Source organism: Phacochoerus africanus, chromosome 2 (assembly GCF_016906955.1).
Source record: "Phacochoerus africanus isolate WHEZ1 chromosome 2, ROS_Pafr_v1, whole genome shotgun sequence".
Taxonomy (NCBI): Eukaryota; Metazoa; Chordata; class Mammalia; order Artiodactyla; family Suidae; genus Phacochoerus; species Phacochoerus africanus.
This window is the reverse complement of record NC_062545.1, coordinates 176,949,033-176,960,442: the sequence shown is the minus strand read 5'-3', so window position 1 is coordinate 176,960,442 and position 11,410 is coordinate 176,949,033. Positions and strand designations below refer to the sequence as shown.

The 11,410-nt window shown below is 37.1% G+C and overlaps 1 protein-coding gene across 1 annotated transcript; it reads left to right on the top strand.

The window, feature by feature from the left end:
- Window positions 1-1,196: 1,196 nt before the first annotated feature.
- On the top strand, window positions 1,197-3,305 carry FSCB (fibrous sheath CABYR binding protein). The gene has a single exon (XM_047769214.1). The coding sequence runs from the start codon at window positions 1,197-1,199 to the stop codon at window positions 3,303-3,305; it is 2,109 nt and encodes a 702-aa protein (XP_047625170.1).
- The last annotated feature ends 8,105 nt before the right edge of the window (window positions 3,306-11,410 follow it).

The window sequence follows — 11,410 nt, the reverse complement described above, 5'->3', positions numbered from 1 at the left end:
ATTTCCTGGGGACAATGAGACACAACAAAATTTTAAAATAGTCCTAGGTTAATAAAGTCATAATGATTGTTTAGATATGTTTATTACATTGTCTCTTATGACTACATTTTTAAAGTCTATTTTCTCTTTTTTAACTTTCCTTAGACTAAAAAAATGTGGTTTTTGCTCATCTTTTGACCAATCTCCATCTTTCTAGTACAATTTTTGTGTGATGTATATAAAAGTTTTATTTATATTTTAAATCTGTTTTAATGCCATTTTCAGCCTGCTTATCTCAGATTCCTCTCCTTCAAAGCTTTAATTTAAAGTTTTTAATCTTCTTTTGGGAATTCATTCCTATGTGGTTGTTCAACAGAGTATATAGTGACTGTATCAAAAATGCCTTTATTTTACTTGACACATTTTTAGACTCAATATCCTTTTATTTGGCAAACTTTGGGTGGAACTATTTTCTGAAATAGTTGAAAATTAAAATAGCTTAAGTTATTTGAAAAGGCATACATGCTTTAGTAGACTCTTGTAGTTACTGAGCATAAGGACATAAGAAAGTGTGGACCTCCAATGGGTGTGGACCTCAGAACTCAAGTTTTTCAAAATAGCAACTTTCCCTCATATTATATAAACATATATTGATAGAGCATCACCACACATGTTACCAGTTGTTTTCTCTAACAATTGAAAATAGGCTGTAGCATTCAGAATTTTGCATTATAACTTTCTTTGATAGTAGGATGAAATGAACAGAATTAAAAGTTCTCCAACTGTAAGAAAGCAGCATTACTGGAGTTTACATTTTATTCCTCTGCTAGACAAACACTTTTGTAAACTTTATATTTCAAACAGTAGATCTCACTTGCAGCCAGTCTCCATGAGTGTTTACCATATTAAAAAGTTCTGGGTATTTTCCACTGATGGAATTTTGTAGGGAGAATTGGCTATGATGTCATAGACTTTTAGGGAAACTTCTAGAAGTTAGATTTAGTCATACTAGAGAAGGAAAGATTCTTACTAAGTAAGGTGGGATCCAACAAGAGTATAGTACAGAATGTAATGATTTATGAATTACCTTTTTCTGAGGTAGCTCAACAGAACAACACTTAATGAGGAAGGTAAAGGCTTAACCACCTGGTACGTTTGTCATTCTTGATGATTAATTACTTGAAGATTAAAAAATTTGAAGTCTATTAGTCTTAGAAATGAAGGAAAGTGATGAATCTAACCAGCCTGTCTCAGCAGGGAGGCAAGAAATTCGAAAGAGAAGACAGCCCAGCCAACCAATGATAGATAAGTCCCAACAGACTGAAGTGACAGAGAAAAAGACACACTTGCCTATATCACAGTCATCTGCCCCCAAAGCTACCCTTAGTATTGGTAGTATTCCTGGAAGAAAAATCAACTATGAATCTGGTAGTTTATCTGCTCAACTTCAGCAAACTTGGACACAGAGAAAGCATGTGCAGAATATGACTGATAAATCTCTGCAGACAGACGCTATTGCAGAAAAGAAAAATGAAATCAAATCATCTTGTCGAACAGTGGCACCTGAAGAAAAGCTAGCTGCTGTTGATGAAGCAGCCCCTGAATTTCTGGAGAGTGTTCAGGAGGTAGAAATTCCACCAAGGAGACACTCACTTCATCTCAAAACAGACAGATCTCAGCAGACCAATTGTACTGGAGACTGGACAATGATGGACATTTTTAAAAAAGAGAAAGCAGACAAGGAACAGCAGACATATATTACTGAATCAGCAAAAGTGGTTATTGGCTGGCCAGAGTCAAAGGAAGGTGCGCAGAAACACAAATCCTCAGGGAAGATATTTGTTAGTGAACATCCTGAATCTCAACCTGCAGTGAATAGTAATGAAAAAATTAGACAGAAAAGTGGCAGCAGAACTGATACTCAACAGACCAAAAAAGATGCTCCACTGCATGTAGAAGATGAGCAAGATGTTCCAGTTGAAGTAAAGCCTCCTGCATCAGAAGAGATCTCTGCTGAGATGCAACTTCCACTAGCTGAGAAGACTCCTGCAGAAGTCCTTTCTGAAGTTCAGCCTCCACTAACTGAGGAGGCTCCTATTGAAATACAACCTTCTCCAGATGAAGAGGCACATGGAGATGATGCCCCTGATAACGTAAAGCCTACTCTTGCAGAAGAGACTTCCACAGAAGTTCAGCCTCTACCAGATGAGGAGGCCCCTGTAGAAGAGTCCCAAGAAGAAGTTCAGCTTCCACCAGCTGAGGAGGCCCTTGCAGAAGAGGTCTCCACTGAAGTGCAGCCTCCACCAGCTGGGGAGGCCCCTGAAGAAGAATCCTCTGTCAAAGTTCAGCCTCCACCAGCTGGGGAGGCCCTTGAAGAAGAATCCTCTGTCAAAGTTAAGCCTCCACCAGCTGGGGAGGCCATTGAAGAGGAGTTCTCCATAGAAATTCAGCCTGCACCAGCTGAAGAAGCCCCAGAAGAAGCCCAGCCTCCACCAACTGAGGAAGACTCTGCTGAAGTTCATCCTCAACCAGCTGAGGAGGCCCTTGCAGAAGAGGCATCCTCTGAAGTTCAGGCTCTACTAATTGAGGAGGAGGCCCCTGCAGAGGAGGCCCCTGCAGAAAAGGCCTCCATCAAAGTTCAGCCTCTAACAGCTGGGGAGGCCCTTAAAGAAGAGTTCTCCACAGAAGTTCAGCCCTCACCAGCTGAGGAGGCCCCTGCAGAAGAGTCCTCCATAGAAGTCCAGCCTGAACCAGCTGAAGAGGCCCCAGAAGAAGTCCAGCCTCCACCAACTGAGGAGGCCCCTGCTGAAGTTCATCCTCGACAAGCTGAGGAGGCTCTTGCAGAAGAGGCCTCCTCTGAAGTTCAGCCTCTACCAGCTGAGGAGGCCCCTGAAGAAGAGGCCCCATATGAAGTTCATTCTCTACCCCCTGAGGAGATCTCTGACAAGGCAGGTCTAGCTGAACTTCAGCCTCCTCCAGAGGAAGAAATTACCTCAGAAATGATCCCTGTTGATGGACAGTCTTTACTAGATGAGGAGTCCTTTATTACGCAAATCTCTGTAGAAGACACCTATCCTAAAGGTCAGCTTCCACTATCTGAACAAATCCCTGCAGATGAGGCTCTGGTAGAGAATGTGCCAACTGAATATCAGTCTCCCAAGGCAGCAGATGTACCAGTGGTAACATTAGAATCACTGGCTTTGGAAGATGAGCCCAAATCTGAAGAGCATTTAGAACCAAATGCTGTTCCTGAAGATTCATCTGATACCAAGAATGAAGATATTTCTTTTAAAATAGAGGGTGTCATCCATATAGAACTGGAATAAGGGCCTTCTTCTTAGCTGTATTCAGGTATTACCTAATCTAGCAATTGGAAGCCAGGGATTTCTGAAGTACATACTTTAGAGAAGGGTAGGTATTTGAAGGTATATTTGTGAACAGGGAAATGAAAGGAAATCCTAAGACATGGACTGGAGTTTGGAAAATTAGCAATAAAAAGTAGTAATTTAAAATAACTGTGCTATTTTCATTCAAATATAAGATATATATTTTTTGAAATGAAGTACATTTATAATTGAAATAATTTTTTTAACACTAAACCCTGTTGAAGGTAAATATTCTCTCCACCTGCACTTTCTCTACATGTAACATGTCATGGAAAAGACATTCTTTTTTGCAGTTCTCTCATCTACTTTAAATTCCTTGAGTTTTAGTCACACATCTAAAATTACGGAGTGTTTTCTTTCTCCTTATTATAATTTATTGTATCTTTTATTCTCTTTCCATTTGATTCCTTCTGAGACAAGCATTTCTTTCCTGTTTTCATTCCTATCTTCTAGTATATTTTACACTTCACTGCCTGTAGAGGGACACTTATTTACTTGGTAAAAACTTTAACTGTGGGATGAAATATTTTAAAAATTGTGTAATAATAAAGAAAAATATACTGAGATGGTCTTGAGGGAATATTCCTATTTAGTTTCCTTTTCTTCTAAATTTATTGAGAGATAATAGACATACAGAACTGTATAAGTCTAAAGTGGACAGCATGATGATCTGACACACACATCATAAAATGATTACCACAATCATTTTAGTGAACATCAATCACCTCATATAGTTATAAAATTTTAAAAAAGAAACATTTTCCTTGTGATAAGAACTCTTAGGATTTACTTTCTTCACTTTCATAAATAATATACAGCAGTGTTAAATATGTGTTGTACTTTCCATCCCTAGTACTTATTTATTTTATAACTGGAAATTTGTACCTTTTGATCATCTTCCCCAATACCCCCTTCCCCTACCTTCTGCCTCTGGTAACCTGAAATATGATCTCTCTTTCTAACAGTTTGTTTGTTTGGGTGGTTTTGAAATATAATTGACTTATAAGACAATGTTACTTCTTGCATTAAAATATAGTAATTAGATAATTCTATACATTACAAAATAACCATTACAATAAGTCTAGTTAGTATCTGTCATTATACAAAGATACTATATAATTACTGACTATATTTCCCACACTGTACATTTCATGTTCACGACTCATTTATTTTGTAACTGGGAATTTTGTGCTTCTTAATCTCCCTCACCTTTTTCTCTTGTCCATCCCCCCCATACCTTCCCTTCTCTTTGTTCTCTGTATCTATGACTCTATGACTCTTTCTGTTTTATGTTTGTTCATTTGTTCTTTTCTTTTGGTTTCTATTATTTTTAATTGAGATAGAGTTGATACACAATATTAAATGTTTCAGGTGTACAATAGATTGAGTCATAATTTTAAAAGGTTATGTTCAATTTATAATTAGTATAAAATAATTTCCCTGTGTTTTACAATATATTCTTGTATCTTATTTTTTTCTTTTTTATCCTTATTTCCTTCTTATGGATGCACCTGTAGCATATGGAAGTTCCTGGGCTAGATGTTGAATTGGACCCACAGCTGCAGGCCTATGCCATAGCCATGGCAACACTGGATCAGAGCCACACCTGCAGCCTATGCTGCCGCTTGCGGCAACACTGGATCCTTAACCCACTGAGTGAGACCAGGGATTGACACTCTGTTGGGTTCTTAACCCACTTAGCCATTATAGGAAGGACTCTTATTTATTTTATACGTAGTAGTTTGTACTTAATCTCCTAGCCTTATCTTACCCCTCCCCTTTTCCCTATCCCCACTGGTAACCAGTAGTATATTTTCTATATCTCTGAGTCTTTTTTGCTATATTCATTATTTTTATTTTTTACATTCTACATACATGTAATGTCATACACCTTTGTCTTTCTCTGACTTATTTCATTTAGCATAATATCCTCCAGGTCCATCCATGTTGCTGCAAATGGCAAATTTTCATTTTTTTATGGAAGAGTAGTATTCCCTTGATTATATACCATATCTTCTTTTTACATTCAGCTTTGGTGGACACTTAGGTTGCTTCCATATCTTGGCAATTGTAAATAATCCTGCTATGAATATTGGGGTGCATATACCTTTTCAAATTAGGGTTTTTGTTTTTTCAGATATATACCCAGGATTAGAATTGCTGGATCATAGTTCTATTTGTAGTTTTTGAGAAACTTCCATACTGTTTTCCACAGTGGCTGCACCAATTTACATCCCCACCAGCAGTGTAAGAGGGTTCCCTTTTCTCTGTATTCTTTTCAACATTTGTTATTTATGTTCTTTTTCATGATAGCCATTCTGACAGGTGTGATGTGATCTCATTGTGATTTTGATTTGCATTTCCCTAATGATTAGTGATGTTGAGCATCTTTTTGTTTTGCTGCATCTACAGCATGTGAAAGTTCCTGGGTCAGGGCTTGAGCCCATGTCACAGTTGTGACCTGTGCCACAGCTGTGGCAACGCTGGATACTTACCCTGCTGTGACACAAGAGAACACCTGATGTTGAGTATCTTTTCATGTGCCTCTTGGTCATCTGATGTCTTCTTTCAAAATATATCTTTCGGGTTCTTCTGCCCATTTTTTAAATTGAGTTGTTTTTTGATGTTAAGTTGTATGAGATGTTTATATATGTTGGGTATTAACCCTTTTTTGGTCATATTGTTTACAAATATTTTCTCCCATTCAATCTGTTTTCATTTTGTCAATTGTTTTCTTTGTTGAGCAAAAGCTTTTAAGTTTAATTAGGTCCCATTTGTTTATTTCTGATTTTATTTCCTTTGCTTTAGGAGACAGATCAAAAAATATTGCTATGACTTACATCAAAAGGTGTTCTGCCTTTATTTTAGTCTAGTTTTATTGTTTTCCCATCTTACATTTAAGTTTTTAATCCTTTTTGAATTCATTTTATTTTTGTACATAGTTTTAGAGAATGTTCTAAATTCATTCTTTCACATGTAGCTTTTCAGCTTTCCCAATACCACTTCCCTAAGAGAATCTTTTCTCCCTTGTATATCTTGCCTCTTTTGTCAGAGAGTAATTGACCATAATTGTGTGGGTTTATTTCTGGACTTCCTAGTCTGTCCCATTGATTTAGGTATCTTTTTTTTTTTTGTGCCATACCATACTATTTTGATAATTTAGTATACTCTGGCATCATGGAGCATATTTCCTCCATTGCTGTTCTTTTTCCTCAAGATAGTTTTGGCCATTTGGGGTCTTTTGTGTATCCATACAAATTTTAGAATTCTTTATACTAGTTCTGTGAAAAATGCTCTTGGCATTGAATTGCATTGAATCTGTAGATTACCTTGGGATAGTAGGATCATTTAAACAACATGAATTCTTTTAATTTATGAGCACAGTCTATCTTTCCATCTGTTTGTGTTATCGTCAATTTCTTTTATCGGTGTCTTATAGTTTTCCAAGTCAGGTCTTTTGCCTCCTTAGGAAGGTTTATTCCTAGGTATTTTATTCTTTTTGATGCAATTGTAAATGAGATTGTTTCCTTAATTTCTCTTTCTGATAGTTTATAGTTAGCATATGTAAATGCAGCAGATTTCTATATATTAATTTTGTTTCCTGCCACTTTACCAAATTCATTGATGAGTTTTGAGAGTTTTTTAGTGGCATCTTTAGGATTTTATATGTATATTATCATGTCACCTGCACACAGTGACAGTGTTACTTCTTCCTTTCCAACTTGGATTACTTTTATTTCTTTTTCTTGTATGATTGTTATGGCTAGGATTTTTGATACTCTGTTGAACAAAAGTAGGGAATGTGGGCATCCTTGTCTTGTTCCTGATCTTAAAGGAAATTCTTACAGCTTTTTGCTACAGTGTTATCTGTGGGTTTGAATGTATAGCTTTTATTATGTGAAGGTATGTTCCTTCTTTACCTGCTTTGTTGAATTTTTAACATGAATGGATGATAAATTTTATCCAAAGTTCTTATTGCATTTCTTAAGTTGATCATATCATTTTTTCCTTCAGTCTGTTTATGTGGTGTATTACATGGATTGTTTTGTGAATATTGAGCCATATTGTAACCCTGGGATAAATCTATTTATTTTTATTTCAACTTAGAATGTGGTGAGTCCTTTGGAAGACTGGCCTATTTTTTTGTACTATAAACTTATGGTGAAGGGAAACAAAGTTGAATGACTATAGTACAAGGTATTGACATTTTTATTTTTTATTTTTTTATTCTATTGTGATTTTGAAAATTTTAAAGAGTAATTATAGATTATTCTAAATATGTGTTATTAAAGGGCATCTTAGTTTCTGTGGTTATGGGAACTTTTCAGAAAATATTTTGTCTAGCTATAACTCAGTTGCAATGAGATGAAATACTGAGATGATTCTTTGAAAAAACTTTAATTTGATTACTGTCTCTCTCTGTTAAGTAAAATCTCTAGATTGATGATTCACAAGTTTGTTACATTTTTATGTCCTGTAATTGTTAGATTTTTTTCATATTTTTTATTTCCTCTACATCCAAGAGCATATGATATTTTAAGTGAGTTTTTCATAATTTCTTCTCTCTTGAGCTGCTTTAGATGTAAAGTCAGCTCATTTATTTGCGCTTTTTCTTGTTTCCTGAGGTGGGCTTGTATTGCTATAAACTTCGCTCTTAGAATTGCTTTTGCTGCATCCCATAGGTTTTAGAGTATTGTATCTTAGTTGTCATTTGCTTCTAGGTATTTTTTAATTTCCTCTTTGATTTCTTAATTGATCCATAGGTTGTTTAGTAGCATGTTGTTTAGTCTCCACGTGTTTGTGTTTTTTTGCAGGTTTTTTCTTGTTGATTTCCAGTCATATAGCATTGTGGTTGGACAAGATGCTTAATAAATTTCAATTTTCTTAAAGTTACTGAGGCTTGATTTGTAGCCCAGGATATGATCAATCTTAGAGAATGTTCCATGTGCACTTGAGAAGAATGCTTATTCTGCTACTTTTGGATGGAATGTCCTATAAATATAATGTCTATTAAGTCCATCTGGTCTAATGCTTCATTCAGGGCCTGTGTTTCCTTATGGATTTTCTTTCTGGATGATCTGTTCATTGCTGTAAGTGGGGTGTTAAAGTCCCCCACTATTGTGTTATTATTGATTTCTCCTTTTAAGTTTTTTAGCAGTTGCCTTATATATTGTGGTGATCCTATGTTAGGTGCATAGATATTTAAAGTTATCTTGGATTGATCCTTCAGTCATTATGTAGTGTCTTTCCTTATCTCTTAAAATATTCTTCATTTTAAAGTCTATTTTGTCTGACATGGGTATTGCTACTCCAGCTTTCTTTTGATTCCTGTTTGCATGGTTTGTTTTCTTCCGTCTTCTCACTTTCAATTTGTATGTGTCCCTAGAAGTGAAGTGGTTATCTTGAAGAAAGCCTATATATGGGTCTTGTTTTTGTATCCATTCAGCTGGTCTATGTCTTTTGGTTTGGGGCATTTAGTCCATTAAAATATAAGGTAATTATTGATATGTATGTTCTTATTGCCTTTTTTATTAACTGTTTTGGATTTGGATTTGTTTTTGTTACTCCTTTTTCTTCCCTTCTTCTCTGGTTCTCTCCTCTTCTGGTTTGATGACTATCTTTAGCATTGTATTTGAGTAGATTTTTCTTATTTGTGTGTGTATCAATTGTAGATTTTTAGTTTGCAGTTGCCTTGAAGTGTTGATGTAGGAGTCTATAAATATAAAGGATTGTTTTATGTTGTTGGTCTCTTAATTGCAGGTGCATCTCCAGTGTCCTGCATTTGTACCCTCCTCTTCTTATGATTTCTGATTTTGGTAGCATAATTGCACGTGGATGATTTCATATCTTTACTCTATATATGTCTTTACTGGTGAGCCTTGTCATTTACTGTATTTTTATTTCTGGCTGTGGCCTTTTCTTTTCTGCCTAGAGAAGTTCTTTAGTATTTGCTGTAAGGCTGGTTTAGTGTTGCTGAATTCACTTAGCTTTTGCTAATCTGTGAAGGTTTTTATTTCTCCTTCAAATCTGAATGAGAGCCTTGCTGGGTAAAGTAATCTTGGTTGGAGATTTTTTCCTTTCATCATGTTAAGTAAATCATGTCACTCCCTTCTGGCATGCATAGTTCCTGCTGAAAAATCTGCCAATAACCTTATTTGGGTTCCCTTTTATGTTATTTGTTTCTTTTCCCTAGCTGCTTTCAATATTTTCTCTTTTTCTTCAATTTTGGTCAGTTTGATTAATATGTGTCTTGAGGTATTCCTCCTTGGGTTTATTTCATATGGTACTTGTTGTACTTCCTGGTTTTGATAGAGTGGTTCCTTTCCCATGTTAGGGAAGTTTTTGGCTATTATCTCTTGGAATATTTTTTCTGTCCCCTTCTCTCTCTCTTCTCCTTCTGGCATCCCTATAATATGGATATTGGTGTGTTTAAAGTTGTCCCAGGGACTCTCTTCATTTCTTTTCAATCTTTTTTCTCAGTGATTTCCACTATTCTGTCCTCCACCTCACTTATTAGTTCTTCCACCTCCTGTATTCTGCTGTTGGTTCCTTCTAATGAATTTTTTAATTTCAGTTATTGTACTTTGCATCTCTTTTTGTTTAAGTTTTATATTTTATATTTCTCTGCTCAGTGTTTTCTGTAAATTATCCATCTTTGCCTCCAGTCTATTTCCAATGTCTTGCATCATTTTCAGCATCAACATTTTAAAGTCTTTTTCCTGGGGGCTGATACTCTCCTGATCACTTTGCTGTTTTTTTTTCTTTCTCTCTCATCTGAGTTATAGTTCTGTTTTTTTCATTTTTTTAGATTTTTGGTGTGGTGTCCTTTTTGCAGACAATATAATTGTAGCCTCTCTTACTTCTGGTGTCTGCCCCCCTTGTGGCTGAAGTTGGTATGTGGCCTTGCTGTAGGCTTCCCGATGGGATGAACTGGTAGGTTTGGCTGATTCTTAAACCTCTGGTGGGTGGGGGTCTGTCTCTGTTTGAGATTAGAGGTGACTGTGTGCCTGGGGGGTGTTTAGGCAGACTGTTTATTGATGGGTGGGGGTGTGATCTCACCTGGATTCTGGTTTGGCCTGGGGCTTCTCAGTGCTGATTAGTGGGGCCAGAAAATGGCCACCTCCAGAGAAATGGACACTGATGGATATTCCCAAGAGCTTTGCCTCCAGTGTCCTTCCCCTGCAATGAGCCATATTCACCCCCTGTTTTCCCAAAGGTTTCTCCAAGAACTGCAGCTAGGTCCAACCCAGATTCCTATGGAGACTTTGCTTTGCCCTGGGACCCAGTACACGTGAAAGTCTGTGTGTGCCTTTCAAGAATGGAGTCTCTGTTTCCCCCAGTCCCATGGAGCTCCTGTGCACAAGCCCCACTGGGCTTCAATGCCTGATGCTCTGGGGGCTCTTTCTCCCAATGCCAGATCCCCAGGCATGGGGATTTGATGTGTGGCTCAGAAATCTCACTCCTGTAGGTAAGCCTCTTTTATATAGTTACTTTCCAGTCTATGGGCTTCCGCCTGGGAGGTATAGGGTTGCTTATATTGCATAGTCAGCCCTCCTACCTCTTGATGTGGCCTCCTCTTTGTCTCCTGGAGTAGGATATCTTTTTGAAAGTTTCCAGTCCATTTGGTTGAAGGTTTCTCAGCATTTGGTTGTAATTTTTTTTTGGTCTTTTTGCCTTTTCTAGGGCCACTCCCAAGGCATATGGAGGTTCCCAGGCTAGGGGTCTAACCAGAGCTGTTGCCACCGGCCTATACCAGAGCCACAGCAACACGGGATCTGAGCCACATCTGCAATCTGCACCACAGCTCATGGCAATGCTGGATCCTTAACCCACTGAGCAAGGCCAGGGATTGAACCTGCAACCTCATGGTTTGTAGTTGGATTCATTAACCACTGTGCCACAACGGGAACTCCATAATTTTGTTGTTTTTATGAGAGAAGTTGAGCTCTAGTCTCTCTATTCTGCCCTCTTAATCCTGTCCTATTGTGGCTTCTTTTCTTTAAAAAATTTTGTATTTGCTTTGTTTCTCCAGATTTATTGAGTTA